Source organism: Garra rufa, chromosome 11 (genome assembly GCF_049309525.1).
Source record: "Garra rufa chromosome 11, GarRuf1.0, whole genome shotgun sequence".
Lineage (NCBI taxonomy): Eukaryota > Metazoa > Chordata > Actinopteri > Cypriniformes > Cyprinidae > Garra > Garra rufa.
In genome coordinates this window covers 46,567,267-46,586,014 of record NC_133371.1, presented here as the reverse complement: position 1 = coordinate 46,586,014, position 18,748 = coordinate 46,567,267, and the positions used below count along the sequence as shown (strand labels likewise).

Genomic DNA, 18,748 nt, shown 5'->3' with positions numbered 1-18,748 from the left:
GTTTTTGATAAGATCCTGTGACTGACATAAGGAGAAACAAGTTGAATTATATAATTCATTTTATATATATTTTGATATATATGATTAAAAGTTTTGGGTTGGTTAAATTTTTTTAAAGTCTTCTAAGAATAAGAAGTCTCTTCTGTTCACCAAGTTTGCATTTATTTGACCAAAATTTATTAAAATATTATTGCTATTTAAAATAGCTGATTTCTATGTGAATATCTAATAAAATTTAATTTATTTCTGTGATGCGCAGCTGAATTTTCAACATCATTACTGCAGTCTTCAGCATCACATGATCCTTCAGAAATCATTTTAATATGCTAATTTGCTTCATTTATTTGATCAAAAATACTGTAAAAATGTGAAATGTTATTACAATTTCAAATAGCTGTTTTCAATATGAATATCTATTAAAATGTAATTTATTTCTTTGATGCGCAGCTGAATTTTCTCCATCATTACTTTAGACTTCAGTGTCACATGATCCTTCAGAAATCATTCTAATATACTGAATTGCTGCTTAGGAACATTTCTGTTTATTATCAATGTTGAAAACAGTTGCCCTGCCCAATATTTTTGTGGAAACAGTGATATATTTTATTTTCCAGGAGTCTTTGATAAACAGAAAGTTCAAAAGAACAGCATTTATTTGAAATAGAAATCTTTTGCAACATTACAAATGTCTTTACTCTCACTTTTGATCAATTTAATGCGCCCCCAAAGAATAAAATTACCTGCCTTTTGGGGATTTTTTTTTACTCTTAAACATTCAGTGGTAAAAATAGCTGTTCTAAATCAAATCATAATCACATTGGTGACAGTTACGACACCATTAAACTCATGTCAGATCAGGGACGATTCCTTTAAAATGACACTTTGATGCAATGGCCTTCATTTCCGCCCATCGAGGTTCACTCTCTTTCTGTCACATACTATGCCACTCATTATCCATTATCTCATCTCTGCTCCTCAGTCAGCGACTAACTAGTTCTCCAGCTGAGTTAGACTGGCTTGAGAAAGCTTGAGAAAGCAAACCTACTGATCTGCTACTTAAGCTTTTTATTATTCTTCTTAGACTAATTTTCTGAACGCTACTCCTCCTAGAACTTTCATGATAGAAGCACCAAACTCAGGCCAGCTCTTCAGACTGATCTCACTTATAGTTTTCATCAAATTGAAGATTAAATATCATCACAATCCCACAGACTTACATTGAGGGAATGTTCAAATGATCAACACTATTCAAACTCCAACTGACAAAATTCAAATTTAAACTCCCAGAATCCCTTGAGACACAATCAAGCTTCCCTTAAATCAACTATTTATAATCCATTCAAACTTCCATTCGATCCAATATTTCTAATCTATTTAACTATCTAGCCTAGCCTAGCAACTACAATCATGCTAGCACCATGCTAGTAGTTTGCTAATCATGCTACAAACATGCTAACAACTTGCTAACAATGTTAGAAACATGCTAACAACTTGTCAGGTTAGAAACATGTTGGTAACTTGTTAATTATGCTGGAAACATGCTAGCAACTTGCTAATCATGCTAATAACATGTTAACAACACCAAATGCTTGCTAACTGTGCTGGAAACATAATAGCAATTTGCTAATCATGTTAGAAACATGCTAGCAACTTACTAATCATGATAGAAACATGTTAGCAACATGCTAACAACTAGTTAATCATGTTAGAAACAGGCTAGCAACTTGCTAGTAGCTTGCTAATCATGCTAGAAACGTGTCAGTCATGCTAATATCATGCTAGTAACTTGCTAATCATGCTACAAACATTTTAGCAACATACAGCTTATTAATCACGCTGGATACATGCTAACAACTTGCTAATCATGATAGAAACATGCTAGCAACCTGCCAATCATGATAGAAACGTTAGCAACATGCTAACAACTTGCTAATCATGTTAGAAACATGCTAGCAACTTGTTAATCATGCTAGAAACATGTTAGCAGCTTTGCTAATCATGCTAGAAACATACTAGCAACTTGCTAGTCAGGTTAGAAACATGTTAGCAACTTGTTAATCATGCTGGAAACATGCTAGCAACTTGCTAATCATGCTAATAACATGTTAGCAAAACACCAAATGCTTACTAATCGTGCTGGAAACATGCTAGCAACTTGCTAATCATGCTAGTAACTTGCTAATCATGATAGAAACATGTTAGCAACATGCTAACAACTAGTCAATCATGATAGAAACAGGGTAGCAACTTGCTAGTCAGGCTAGAAACATGTTAGATACATGCTAGCAACACCAAATGCTTACTAATCGTGCTGGAAACATGCTAGCAACTTGCTAATCATGCTAGTAACTTGCTAATCAGGATAGAAACATGTTAGCAACATGCTAACAACTAGTCAATCATGATAGAAACAGGGTAGCAACTTGACAGTCAGGCTAGAAACATGTTGGAAACATGCTAGCAACTTGCTAATAATGCTAGAAACATTCTAGGAACTAGCTAATCATGTTAAAAACATGCTAATGACATGCTAGTAACTTGCTTGCCATGCTAGAAACATGCTAATCATGTTAGAAACATGCTAGCAACTTGCTATTGACATGCTAATACTGTAAGCAACATGTTAATTATGCTAGAAACATGCTAGTAATTTGTCAATCAGGCTAGAAACATGTTGGAAACATGCTAACAACTTGCTAATCATGCTAGAAACATGCAAACAACAATTGGTTAATCATGCTAGAAACATGCTAGCAACTTGCTTATGATGTTAATTGTGTTAGAAACATGCTAAACATGCTAGTACCTTGTTAATCATGCTGAAACATGCTAGCAACACGCTAACAGCTTTGTTAATCATGCTAACAACTTGCTGATCATGCTAGAAACATACTAGCAACTTGCTAGTCAGGTTAGAAACATGTTAGCAACTTGTTAATCATGCTGGAAACATGCTACCAACTTGCTAATCATGCTAATAACATGTTAACAACACCACATTGGTGACACCAAATGTTTACTAATCATGCTGGAAACATGCTAGTAACTTGCTAATCATGCTAGTAACTTGCTAATCGTGATAGAAACATGTTAGCAACATGTTAACAACTAGTTAATCATGATAGAAACAGATTAGCAACTTGGTAGTCAGGCTAGAAACATATTGGAAACATGCTAACAACTTGCTAATCATGCTAGAAACATGCAAACAACAATTTGTTAATCATGCTAGAAACATGCTAGCAACTTGCTAATGATGTTAATTGTGTTAGAAACATGCTAAACATGCTAGTACCTTGTTAATCATGCTGAAACATGCTAGCAACACGCTAACAGCTTTGTTAATCATGCTAACAACTTGCTGATCATGCTAGAAACTTGCTAATGACATGCTAGTAACAAACTAAACATGCTAGAAATGTTATAATCATGCTAACTACATTCTAATCAGGCTAGCAACATGCTAATCATCTAATCCATCTATCTATCTATCTATCTATCTATCTATCTATCTATCTATCTATCTATCTATCTATCTATCTATCTATCAAATTTTTATTCAAATTTAAACTATTTTATCTAGTTAGTTCCTGCTGTGTTCTGCACAAACAGGGAGCAGAAGCTTTTTAATGCAGCTCAAATCAAGGTGAAATAATAAGTATCTCTGGTTTCTGACATTGGAGGCGGTTGATTTGCGGTGTGCCGCTGTGGAAGAGCGTGTGACAGCCGTCGTGAGAGCGAACGCACATGGACTAAATGAGGCAGCAGCTGCGCTCACAGCATTGGCTTCTCACCGCGCGCCTCTGAGACCCCCTTCACCCGTTCACCACTGATGCTGAGAGACCAGCGCTTCTAATCATCGCTTTAATCACCATCCAAAGCCGTCCTCAAGAGGACCCCAGAAAATTACAGCCTAATGTTAGCACTCTACTCTGAAATATTCATTAATTGATACGTGTAAGACTCAACACTTCCATTTCTGCCAAAGCTCCCAGACTGGCTGGAAATGAGAGGCACCAAACATATGCTGCATCCAGCCTGAGATCGCTGCAAACAGAACTAAGTGGATTCGGTCGTCTTCTAAAAGCACAACTGAGGTCACTTCAGCATCTCAACCACTTCTGCAAGACAACAGAGAGATCGAAGACACTGAAAGTCTCACAAATGTCTCAAACTATGCTTATATTCACCAAGATACTGAATCAAACGGCTGCAGTCAAATATTAGAGATCTCTGTGTGAAGAGCAGATGAACATATCAACTACCATCCAGTCACTTTCTAACATGTGTTTATGTAAATCTTAGGAGAAACACCAAAGATTGACTCTCAAATGACATTTAATTAAGAACTCAAATAAAGGAATAGTTCAACCAAAATATAAAAAGTCATCATACTCATATTTTTCCCTCTGCAGAAGCATGTTGACATCAATATGAAAAATATAAAAATATAAATATAAAAATTAAAAAGCTTCCATTTTATGGCACTATTAAATGAAATTCACATGAATAATAATAATAATAATAATAATTATTATTATTATTATTATTATTAACAATAATAATAATAATAATACTTTTTTAATTAGTATATTATAATAAATGCAATTACTGTTATTAATAATTTTTGTGGCTGTGTTGTCTGCCATTTTTAAAGGAAGTTTTCTTTAGAATTATTAAAAGAAATATACATTAATAATAATAATAATAATACTTTTTTAATTAGTATATTATAATAAATTAAATTACTGTTATTAATCATTTTATGTGGCTGTGTTGTCTGCCATTTTTAAAGGAAGTTTTCTTTAGAATTATTAAAAGAAATATACATTATTAATAATAATAATAATAATAATAATAATAATAATAATAGTTTTTTACTAGTATATTATATTATATTATATAATAATTATTATTATTAAGTGTTTTTGTGGTGTTTGCCATTTTGAAGGTCAGAAGTTTTTCAGAATTATTAAAAGAAATGTACATTATTATTATTAATAATATTTTATTATTAATAATAATAATATTATTAATATATTATATATTAATATAATATATTAATATAATATATATTAATAATATATTATTATTAATAATATTTTTTGTTGGCAGTGTTATCGGGTATTCTTGAAGGTCTGACGGTTTTTGGAGTTATTCAAAGAAATGTATATTATTATTATTATTTTTATTATTATTATTATTATTATTATTAATAATAATAATAATAATAATAATTTTGTGGTGGGGTTGTCTGGTTGTCTGAAGGTCAGAAGTGTTTTGAGTCCTAAGTAATAATAATTACATCATAATAATAATAATAATAATAATAATAATAATAATAATAATGATAATATAAAATGATTATTATTGTTATTATTATTATTATTATTATTATTATGACTGTATTATTCTCCTCATTAATAATAACAACAATTGTTATTATTATTATATCTAATAAATATTAATTAGTATATTATATTTTAATAATTTTTATAAGTATTATTAAGCATTTTTGTGTTGTCTGCCATTTTTGAAGGTCAGAATAGTTTGAGTCATAATTAGTAATAATAATAATAATAATAATAATAATAATACATATTAAAACTATTATTAATATAAAATAATTCATATTATCATTAATAATATTAATATTAATATAGTAATAATTATAATTATATATTATCATATAATTATATATAATAATAATAATAATAATAACAATAAATAACAATAATAATAGTAATAACAATACTACTAATAATTATTATTATTACTATTTTTATTATCATTATTATCATCATCATCCTAATTAATAATAATAACAATAATAATAACAACAATAGTTTTTTAATTAGTATACTATAATTATAATAACTATTGTTAAGCATTGTTTTAGTCCTAATTATTATTATATTATTATTATTATTATTATTATTATTATTATTGTTATTATTATTAATTAGGATGATGATGATAATAATTATAATAATAATTAGTATTATTATTACTATTATTAATTTATGGTGGTGTTGTCAGGCATTTTTGAAGGTCAGAATTGTTTGAGTCGTAATTAATAATAATATTAATAATATTACTGTGTATTTTTTATATTATATTATATTATATTATATTTTATTATATTTATTATATTATAACATTTCATGGTTTTTAAGGATCAAACATTCTTGAGTCCTTATTATTGTAAAAAAAAAAAAAAGTAGAGTTTGAGCATCTCAAATGTCCTGGAAAACAACAGCAGTAAATGTGTGGAACGCATAAATAAAGTACAACATAAATTTGTCATGCTGCATTTGATGTGCATGCAAATGTAGTGATTAACGTCAAACTTGCAGACTGCATTTTGATGTGCCAAGGGTGAGTAAATAATGCCAGAAACTACTCCTTTAAATGACATAACTGACAACTCCATTGACTCTCTTGTGCTATGAAACAACGATAATGGATGTGAAAATCCCCCCGGAACACTTTATCGTCACATGCCAGCGGTTATGATCCCTGAACGTGGTTAAAAAACAATAAAACCCATCCTCTCACCTCCTCCCATTGATGAATGTAGCGTATGAGGCGCGAGAGCCGCAGCAGCCGCAACAGACTGAGGATCTTGGTGAAGCGTACGATCCGCAGAGCGCGCGCCGTCTTGTAGAAATCCGAATCGATGCGCGTCTCCACGATGAGGAAGATGTAGTCCACCGGGATGGAGGAGATGAAGTCCACCACGAACCATGAGCGCAGATATTTGATCTTGATCTGCTGAGGGTCCAGAATGATCTCCGCATTGTCCTCCTTCACGATTCCTGTGCGGAAGTTCAGCACCAGGTCCATCAGGAAGAAGGTGTCTGAAACCACGTTGAAGACGATCCACGGCGGCGTGTGCTCGTCCTTGAAGAAGGTGATGCCCACGGGAATGATGATGAGATTTCCCACCATCAGGAGCAGCATGGTGAGATCCCAGTAAAACCTGGAGGAGAAATACAGCGACAAGTCAGTGTGTTTAGCAGAGCCACAATGGAAAAACTGTCAAATTGTGTACCAAATAAAAAGTGTTGATGCCTGTTTCCTCAAAGCAGTCACCCAAAAATGCAAAGAAAAATGCTAAATTTTACATTCTCAGATTGATCTGTCTCTCAGTTCAAGCACTGTGTTTTCATTATTGTCTTGAAGAAAGTGTTAAAGTGCATTTTAGTGACTTTGTGAAAAATCAGGTTTAATTTCTGATGTATTAACATGACGCTTTCCAATGGAATCACCACAGATCAGAGTCATGAACAAGAAAACCATGCCATGTCAGGAACACCAAAATAAATGCAAAGGAATAATATCATTATGTTTTATAAAGACCAAAACACAGTAAAGTAGGTTCACACAGTGCTTTGGAAAATACAAACTGAGCCCTCTTTAAAAATAAAATAAAATAAATAATAATAATAATAATAATAATAATAAAATTAAATAAAAAGAAGCATTTCAAAGATTCCTCTTACAGAACACAACACATTTCTGTCAGTCAGGCATGTTGGATTTAAAATGAAACATTTGAATTTTAAATGTAACAGTTGAACTTCAACATTCCAGCACACTGCTACATTGTAACAATTATTCAGACACTCTGTAAAACTTGCTACGTTTGAAACGATCTTCAGCGATACATACAGAAACCAACAGCAATACCATCACTCAAAAATAAGGCTGTTCGAGATTAGGATGAGTTTGTTTCTTCATCAGATTTGGAGAAATGTGTCATTCCATCACTTGCTCACCAATGGATCCTCTGGAGTGAATGGGTGCCGTCAGAATGAGAGTCCAAACAGCTGATAAAAACATCACAATAATCCACAAGTAATCCACACCACTCCAGTCCATCAGTTGACATCTTGAGAAGACAAAAGCTAAAACAAATCCATCATTTAGACAAATTTAACTAAAATACGAAACCATAATTCATAATAAAAGTCCATCTCCTGTCTCTCACAGCAAAATCCAGCCACATATTTGTTTAGAGCTGTTTTGGCTTGTAAACGGTGCTTGATCTGTGCAGATTTCTCTCCTGATTCAGACCAGACCACTTTTTCAGGAGGAAGTGTTATTATGGACTCAGATTTTAGTTAAAAACATCTTAATGATGGATTTGTTTCAGCTTTTGTCTCCTCAAGATGTTAACTGATGGACTGGAGTGGTGTGGATTACTTGTGAATCATTGTGATGATTTTATCAGTTGTTTGAACTCTCATTCTGACGGCACCCATTCGCTCCAGAGGATCCATTGGTGAGCAAGTGATGGAATGACACATTTCTCCAAATCTGATGAATAAAACCAACTCATCTCAAAACATTTCAAATAAATTAAACTTGATTTAAGAATGTATATATATTTGTACTAGAAAACAAGAACTAGGACCAGGATCCAAAATCCGTGGATCTTAATTAGTTACAGATTCACAAAAATCTGCCAAAAAGTGTTCTGGGTGTTTTCTTCACCCAAAAATCCTCTTTAGTGAATGGGTGCCGTCAAAATGAGAGTCTAAACCGATTAAAACACAATAATCCACAAGTAATCCACACCACTCCAGTAAAACAAAAACTGAAACAAATCCATCATTAAGACATTTTTAACTAAAATACAAGTCCATAATCCATAATAAATGTCCATCTCTTGTTGTCTCTCACAAAATCCAGCCACATATTTGTTTAGAGCTGTTTTGGTTTGTAAATAGTGTTTGAGCTGTGCAGATTTCTCTCCTGATTCAGACCAGACCACTTTTTCCACTAGAAGCGTTTTTTATGGATTATGGACTCAAATTTCAGTTAAAAGCGTCTTAATGATGGATTTGTTTCAGCTTTTGTCTTCGCAAGATGTTAACTGATGGACTGGAGTGGTGTGGATTACTTGTGGATTATTGTGATGTTTTTATCAGCTGTTTGGACTCTCATTCTGACGGCACCCATTCACTACATTCACTGGAATGACATATTTCTCCAAATCTGATGAAGAAACAAACTCATCTACACTTTGGGTTGTCTCATTGGAAGTACATTTTTAGAAAATGTAAATTTTTGGGTAAACTATTTCACTATTTCTTTAACCAACCATTGCAAACATGCATCAAAGTGTACACTCTATGTATAAAATAAAAGTACTGTGGGAAAAAAACTGGCGAGGTCAGCTAAGCCGGTTTATCTGGTGACCGGGTTAAGAACAGATTATGAGCAGTTAAGAAGATTTCATTTCTTGTTACCAGTATAAAGTATGTTTTAGATGCTTTCATCCTGGTTTTAGCATTGCTCAATCTGGTTGAGCACAACAACACCATCTTGACCTGGTTAGTTAGTTTTCACTTTGAATTGTAGTCTTGTTTTCCGGAACAAATATAAACAATCTTAAAACATAATGCATTTATTCGAAATAGAAGTCTGCCCTAGTAAAAAGAAAAAAAGTAATTGATTTCAAATGTTTAATGATTAACATATTTACTGAAAAAAAAATTTTTAGTTAAACTTTATTTGGAGTATTATTTGTGCACAATGCACATTTCTTAATATTAAGCCTAAAATATGTTTTCATGTCACTATGGATGAGGATTGTATGATTTTTAAATAGTATTAGTCTTTAAATGCTAAATATTTAAAGTATACTTGCAATAGTTCCACTTTAGCGCAATTAAATATACTTAAGTATATCATTAGTTGGACTTTAGCTCTACTTTCGCACAATTAAAGTGCATTAAGTACAAAATTAGTTGTTCCAATTTAGCAGACTTCAAATATACCAGTTTAGTATACTAAAAGTATAATTGCAGGGTATTTTTATTCAGTACATAATATGTATTTGTAGTATACAAAGTATGAAATAAAAGTATTTTGAATACACTTTAGAATATTTATTCTTCACTAGGGTGAAAATGAGGTTTATACTTAAAACAACACATTTGCCAATGGGATCAAAAAATAAATAAAAAATCAAATGAATGCAAAAAAGTTTATTTTTCTGATTCCACTGGCAAATATTTGTTCTTGTTTTAAGCATTAACCTCAAAAACAAAACATTTAATCTTCTGTCATTTTGCATTTAAATATGTTTATCTTGATTTAACAATGTTTAGATATTTGTACTAGAAGCCAAGACAAAAACACAAAGGAAGAACAGCACTTTTCGAAAGTGCAACGGACCAGGATTGGTCCAAAATCAGTAAAAGACATTATTAGATGCAGATTAAAAAAAATAATAATAATAATTAAAAAAAAGCCAAAACGTGGAGCATTCATGCAGATAAAGTTGAGGTCAAAAGTTTATATCCCCCTTTTCAGAATCTGCAAAATGTTAATTATTTTATCAAAATATAAGAGGGATCATATTAAATGCATGTTGTTTATTTAGTACTGACCTGAATAAGATGTTTACATAGAGTCCACAAGACAAAATAATAGTTGAATTTACGTTTAAAAGTTTACATCCCCTTGATGAGTCCCTTGTTTGTCCTGAACAGTTAAACTGTCTGCTGTTCTTCAGAAAAATCCTTCAGGTCCCACAAATTTGGTTTTCCAGCATTTTTGTCTATTTGAACCCTTTCCAACAATGACTGTATGATTTTGAGATCCATCTTTTCGCACTGAGGACAACTGAGGGACTCATATGCAACTATTACAGAAGGTTCAAACACTCATTGATGCTCCAGAAGGAAAAAACATGCATTAAGAGACGGGGGTGAAAACTTTTGAACAGAATGAAGATGCGTTCATTTTTCCTATTTTGCCAAAATATCATATTTTTTCATTTAGAACTGCCCTTCAGAAGATACTTATATGTTTCCCAGAAGACAAAATACATTTGCCCTGATCTTCAAATTCCAAAAGTTTTCACCCCCCGGCTCTTAATGCATGGTTTTTCCTTCTGAAGCATCAGTGAGCGTTTGAACCTTCTATAATAAGGTAATAATAATAAAAGATGGATCTCAAAATCATACAGTCATTGTTGGAAAGGGTTCAAATACACAAAAATGCTGGAAAACCAAAGAATTTGTGGGGACCTGAAGGATTTTTCTAAAGAACAGCGGGCAGTTTAACTGTTCAGGACAAACATGGGACTCATGAACAACTATCACTAAAGAAAAAACAAACACAGCTGTGGACCATTTAGAAAATAGGTAACAACACTATTAAAAATCAAATCAAATTTTATTTTCTCTTGTGGACTATATGTAAACATCTTTTATGTGAAATACCTTATTCAGGTTAGTACTAAATAAACAATAACATGCATTTTATACGATCCCTCTTACTCTGCAAGGGGGATGTACACTTTTGACCTCATATCCAAACTTTTCACAAGCTCACATAAATCACATTAAACATCTCACATGAGATCATGATGCATAATTATTCCGAATGCAAATGCACGCACACACCTTTGTGACTTAGGAAATTAATTTCGGCAATAAATTCAAATTCCGTTCGCTGAGGATTCAGCTTATGAATCGTAAGCGGGATGCACTTGAGATTTCAGCTATGAATTATGTTCAGAAAGTCGTGACGCCGAATTCCTCAACGATCTCCACGGTAAACACCGCAGTTTAATGTATGCGGCGCGACCTCTCCCATCCTCAGGAGCGTCCGCACGCTTGTGTGTTTAGTTATAAATTGCACTCTTGGCCCAGTTGGTAATTGAATCTAGATTGGCTCTGTTGTTGGGTGATATATCCTCACGGCTCTATAGATTGCATAGAGAGAGAAGGTCAGCGTTGTGAACGGCTCGCTCGTCTGGTTCTGGTTGATTTACCCACCCAAGTTTAGGAAGCCCATAAAAATCGGTGTGAAAGCCAATTTAAAGCAGGCCGGGGCAAAGTAAGCGAAAGCGCTTCGATTTGCTGGTATTTGTGGAGATTTTCTGCTGAGTTCAAACAGCCACCGTTCATTATTGTTTATTCTTTGTTTCTTTTAACCCTGTGGTTGTGTTCGGATCCCGGTCATACTTGTGGTGGACTCCAAACAATTACTTATAAATCTGTCATTATGCTAGATTTTCAACAAATATTGGATTCAATCTTTTTGTCAACTTGTTTTCTTTGATTTAGGACTGGTTTTGTGTTTCTATTTGCATCTGATTCATCGAGTAGGTACCTTGTATTTTGAGTGAAAAAAATACATTTTTATAAATAATTTTCACAATATTAAGCAAAAAATTATAAAAATTGGCACAGTTTCTCACACTAGTGTGCTTTAATGTTAAATCTGGAAGTTTGCTTTTAAATGCTTTTATTTTGTACAAAATTGCAAAAAGTCACTCTTCTGGTGTTCCCGGTCAAAAATGACCGGACTCCAAACAATTGCTTATAAATCTCTCATTATGCTAGATTATCACTAAATATTGGATTCAATCTTTTTGTCAACTTGTTGTCTTTCATTTAGGACTGGTTTTGTGTTTCTATTTGCATCTGATTAATCGTAGGCCTCATTTATCCGAAAGTAGGCACCTCATTTTTTGAGTGAAAAAAGCATTTGTTTATGAATAATTTTCACAATATGAGATAAAAAAATATATGAAAATCTGCACAGTTTCTCACACTAGTGTGCTTTAATGTTTAATCAGGAAGTTTGCTTTTAAATGCTTTAATTTTGTACAAAATTCCACAGTCACATTTGCCAAAAATGTCCGGCCATTGAAAGTGAATGGGGGAGAATGAAAGCAAGAGAAACAATTAGCTGAAATAATTAATATAACAGAAATGTAACAGTTTTGGTTTGTTGTTCCATGAAATGTTCTAATGTAAATAATCTTAATGTGTTTTTTTCTTGTATGTCACAATGTTCAGATTTGACAGGGGAACAGCATAAGTGTTACTTTGTGCCCCTTTTCAGAAAATAAAGGTCCTGTTTTTTGTGATCTTCCCCATTCACTTTCAATGGCCGGACATTTTTGACAAGTGCGACTTTGTGCAATTTTGTACAAAATAAAAGCATTTAAGAGCAAACTTTCTGATTAAACATTAAATCACACTAGTGTCATATTTTTTGTTTAATATTGTGAAAATGATTAATAAAAAATGTTTTTTCACTCAAAAATGAGGTGCCTATTCTCAGATAAATGAGGCCTACGATTAATCAGATGCAAATAGAAACACAAAACCAGTCCTAAATGAAAGAAAACAAGTTGACAAAAAAGATTGAATTCAATATTTAGTGATAATATAGCATAATGAGAGATTTATAAACAATTATTTGCAATCGGGTCATTTTTGACCCGGGAACACCACAAGGGTGATTTTTTGCAGTTTTGTACAAAATGAAAGCATTTAAAAGCAAACATCCTGATTAAACATTAAAGCACACTAGTGTGAGAAACAGTGCACATTTTTATGATTTTTTGTTTAATATTGTGAAAATTATTCATATATTTTATTTTTTTTTTACTCAAAAAACAAGGTACCTACTCTCAGATAAACGAGGCCTATGATTTCTTAGACGCAAATAGAAACACAAAACCAGTCCTAAATGAAAGAAAACAAGTTGACAAAAAGATTGAATCCAATATTTGGTGATAATATAACATAATGACAGATTTATAAGAAGTTGTTTGGAGTCCGGTCATTTTTGACCGGGAACACCAGAAGTGTAACTAGGTGAAATAAAACTCACAAAAAATAACGAAAATTTGTAATCAAAAAATGTATGAGAAGTACTTATAGCCCGTGTGAACAAAGTCGGGAAGTTTGAGTCCAGTGTGATAAAGTTAACTAGTATTTTCGGGAAAAAGAAAACCTTTTCCAGGTCAATTTGACCTGAACACAACCAGAGGGTTAACAGGAACATTTGCGGACGAATCGCCGCATCCTGAATAAACACTAATTATAGTGGAAATCACACTTACAAACAACTGTCTGTGAAGCCTGAGCTGTGATGAGGATGGATTACAACACACACACACACACACACACACACACACACACATGGAAAACACTGACAGTAATTGGAATTGTTCAAAGTAGCGAGGGAATCCGGCGATTCGGATCGCTGTCAGGGTGAGTGTTATATTTAGTGTGACGTTTCTGACACTGCTCGCTTCAGCTGAGGTTTAAAACCCAGGAGAATGTCACGCACATCACAGGAACGGCACATTCAACACTCACAACATTTGTTCTTCAACCTCAGTATTCCCCAGCACACACACACACACACACACACACACACACACACACTAGCTTATGTGCAACAGACATTTCCCATTTTCTTGCTATCCGCCTGTGTCTCTAATCAAGGTGATGGCTTTAACTAGGTCTGGACCTGACGAAGTTTCCAAAGTGCATAGGTTCGAAATCCAGACCTTTACAAAGTAGCAGAGCAGCTATAAAGTTGATAAGGCCACTGTTATTTGATCCTTTAGTGTATGTGATCAGTGTTTGTCTTGTTGATTTTAGCCTTCAGTCACTATGGAAGCATTTTTATGCCATCAAATATAAAAAAAATTAATTGTGCCATTTGTTTTTCACGATTACTTGCAATTCTGAGAAGAAAAGTCTGAAATGTGAGATATAAACTAGCAATTGCAAGAAAAAACATTTTTTGCATTTTTGCATTTTTACTTTATGAGGTAAAATGTGATATTTAGATTTAGTGTATGCATTATGGATGCATTTTCCACCACTGATTAAAAAAAAAAAAGTAATTGCAACTTTTTTTAAATCTCACATTTGTTTATTTGTTTATTTTTTTTAGAATAAAAGTCTGAAATGTAAGATATACACTCCCAACTGCAAGAAAAAAACTGATTTTATAGAGATAAATGGTTGCAATTACCTTATATTTTTAACAAAATTGCAAAACGTAAACTAAACTCAGAATTTTGAAAAAAAAAGTAATAATTGTGAGTTTATATCTCGCAATTCAGAGAAAAAAAGTCTGTTTTTGTTTCTGTGGTGTTTTTGTTTTCTGACATGCAAGATATAAACTCAAAACATGAATACATTCATCTCATGAATATTAAAAGAAACAGATATTGATTCTCTATATATATATATATATATATATATATATATATATATATATATATATTTTTTTTTTTTTTATCAAAAATATTTAGGAAAAAATGAATTGGAAACGTTGAATTTGTTTACATACAAAAATTTTGCTACACAAATTGATATATATACATTCAAACTAAATAGAAATATACAAAAAAAAGTTTTTAATAAAACTAAAAACGGAACAAATATATAAACTAAAAGAATAATAAATACTGTTCAGTATATAAATAATACTAAAACAACACTTCCATATAAACACCAACAGATTGTTTTAAAACTTATCCTTGTTTTTTTAAGACATCAGACAAATAAAGAAGGTAACAGCATAAATGCAAAGTTTAAAGAACTTAATCTGGACAACTTTAAAGGCAATTTTCTCAATATTTAGATTTTTTTTTGTACCCTCAGATTCCATTTTTTAAATAGTTGTATTCTCGACCAGATGTCCTATCCTTAAAAAAAAAAAAAAAAAAAAAAAAACACCATACATCAATGGAAAGTGCATTTATTCTTATTTATTTTAAATGGACTATAAATCTCAATTTCAAAAAATAAACCCTTATGAGATTTGTTTTGTGGTCCAGTGTCACAAATCATCTTTTTAAGGTGGGTTTTCTTTTTAGTGCATGATTAAATGTTTTGTGCATGCATGTAAAATGTTGTGATGGAGAACATTCTACTTTGAGCAGGCAACCCCAAAAATGGAGAAACGCTGCTCTATAAACAGCAAGTGTGTGTGTTTGTGTACGTGTGTGCATTGAACAGTCGATCTCATGTTCCGAGACAGAAATAGACTCCATCCAGTATTTACAGTGGTTCCGCTCTCTCTGACGTTAGACTATGAATTCCCCACACATCCAGAGAGAAGAAGAAAACAAGAGAGGGAAGACAACATACGACAGGAGGAACAGAGACAAAGACACTCAGGGATCACGCAAATCTCACTAAAACTGTCAAGAACAAGCCCGTTTTTCAACAAAATCAAAAGGAAAGAAATAAAAAATAATATTTTTCAAAGGTAAAGTTTGTACTGTAAAGTTTTTGCCACTAGCGGCACCAAACAAAAATGTTTTCAAACAGGTTTCTTCAACAAATCAATGTTTGTTTGTTTTTTAAGTACCAATTACTTTAAGGTGGAGTTAGCCAACAAATGGCTGAATTTCTGTCATCAAAGTATTTATAAATTACACTTTCCGCCTTTAAAGAACATGAAGCCTATTAAAGAATCTTTACGATTTTTTTTCCAATTAAACACATTTATCCACAAATTTCTATTACTGTAACACAGAACAAAAATAGTAGTATTTATACATCATGTATTTGCTTATGTTGACTGAAAGTATATATCTTACTGTTCAAAAGCTTTAAAAAAATTAATACCTTTATTCATCAAGGATGCACTGGATTGATCAAAAGTGACAGTAAAGATGTTAAAAATGTTACAAAAGATTTTTTTATTGCAAATAAATGCTGTTCTTTTGAACTTTCCACTCATCTGTGAACCCCAAAAAATTAAATGCATCACAGTTTCCACAAAAATATTCAAAAGCACAACTGTTTTCAACATTGATAATAATCAGAAATGTTTCTTGAGCAGAAAATCAGCATATTAGAATGATTTCTAAAGGATCACGTGACACCGAAGAAAATTCAGAAAATTACAATGTTATTACAATGCAATAAATAAATAAATAAATAAATATATATATATATATATATATATATATATATATATATATATATATATATATATATATTAGTAGTGGGCCGTTATCGGCGTTAACGTGCTGCGTTAACGTGAGACTCTTATCGGGCGATAAAAAAAATATCGCCGTTAATCTATTCTCAAAGTTGGGTTGGGAGCTGGGTCTAAACTACGCAAGATATGATGACTTTCACCTTGATATTTTAGCACGGATGACGTATACCTAGTCGAACTGCACTGTAGGGGGCGAGAACGAGTCTTCAACTTCTGTGAAATTACCACATCAAATGAGACGCGCAAACATGAATGCAGCTATGAAGCCGCTTCAGGGCAGGTGCGTTGCTAGACCCTTTTTACTGGGGCACGTGAGTTATAATTTACTTTGATAATCCCGAAATAAAGACATTAAACTATATGCAACAACTAAATTGACGCTTCTAAAAGCAACGCAGTTTAACCCAAGACTATGCACGCAGATATCCATGCCGGTGCAACACGCACGTCGTGCAACCTTTTGCGCAGAAGTACTTGGTTACACAAATTTGTATAGGTAATTATGTTGTAAATGCAATTGTCAAGCAGTTTGTGATGCATTTTGGAAACAGGAGATGAGCGCCTGATCTAATGCGCCACCTGGCCCGTTCTCGAAGACTTACTTTTAGTCATTATTTGGGTAGCACACAAATTCTGAATGCCTTCAGCAGAATTCAAATTAGCCATTTTAATCTAGATTAATCTAGATTAATTCCAAGATTTAATCTAGATTAATCTAGATTAAAAAAATTAATCTATGCCCACCCCTAATATATATATATATATTTAAACGGAATGGTCCTAAATTCATGCAAATTTATACATTTTTATTTTGTGAGGTAAAATGTGATATTTAGATTTAGTGTATGCATTATGGATGCATGTTTCCCCCACGCATTTAAAAAAGCAAAAAAAATAAAATAAAATAAAAGTCATCACAACTTTTTCTAATCTCACAATTACTGGCTATTCCTAGAAATCTGAAATGTTATATAAACTTGCAATTGCAAGATAAATTTGTCAGAATTGTGAGATAAATTGTTTCAATTACCTTACATTTAAAAAAAAAATACAATTACAATGCAAAAAAATAACAAATAAATAAAAAAAAAATCTTAATGAGCCTAGAAAAATGCTTCATTTTATTTATGCAAATTCTAAATTTTTATTTTGTGAGGTAAAATGTGATAGATTCTGAGAATTACTTTCGAAGAGAAAGTTACGATGCAAAAATTACTGTTGTGAAGAGAAAATTACAATGAAAAAAAATTTTTTAAATATTTTTTTAAAATCTTAATGGTCCTAAAAATATGCTTAATTTTTTAATGCAGATTCTATATTTTTATTTTGTGAGGTAAAATATGATACAGATGTGTTTCCCTCAAATTCCTGTTTATCTTTGGAAGAAGTTGTTTAAAATGTGAAGGTGGACAGAACAGCAAATGGATGGAGAGAATATCCATTAACAGAAAGAGAAAAAGAGAAATGTCCACACACACACACACACACACACACACACACACACACACACACACCTGAGAAGCTCCTCCGTGACATTTTCCTCATCCACTACAGACAGAGAGAGAGAGAGAGAGAGAGAGAGAGAGAGAGAGAGAGAGAGAGAGAGTCCTGTTACCCTAAGAGGACGTCCATGACATGTTTTCACCTTTTGAGTGCCTCCAGCTACAAGATAAGCCTCTCTCTCTTTCTCTCTCTCTCTCTTACACACACACACACACACACACACACACACACACACACACACACACACACACACACACACACACACACAGACACACACACACACACACACACACACACAGACACAGACACAGACACAGACACAGACACAGACACACACTTTCTCTCCAGCTGGCTGTCATCATGGAAAAACACGCAGGAGTCAGGGCTGCACGAGAGGGGTAGAATGAATGAATGTATACGTGAGAGAGCATGTTGTTTTATCCGCTGTTAT

The 18,748-nt window shown here is 32.6% G+C and overlaps 1 protein-coding gene across 1 annotated transcript in view; it reads right to left on the bottom strand.

The window, feature by feature from the left end:
- Nucleotides 1–18,748, bottom strand: part of hcn4 (hyperpolarization activated cyclic nucleotide-gated potassium channel 4) — a 150,285-nt gene that overhangs the window by 103,844 nt on the left and 27,693 nt on the right. The window contains exon 2 of the mRNA XM_073850542.1: nucleotides 6,559–6,982. Within this exon, the coding sequence (XP_073706643.1) occupies nucleotides 6,559–6,982 (424 nt within the window). The remainder of the gene's footprint in view (nucleotides 1–6,558; nucleotides 6,983–18,748) is intronic.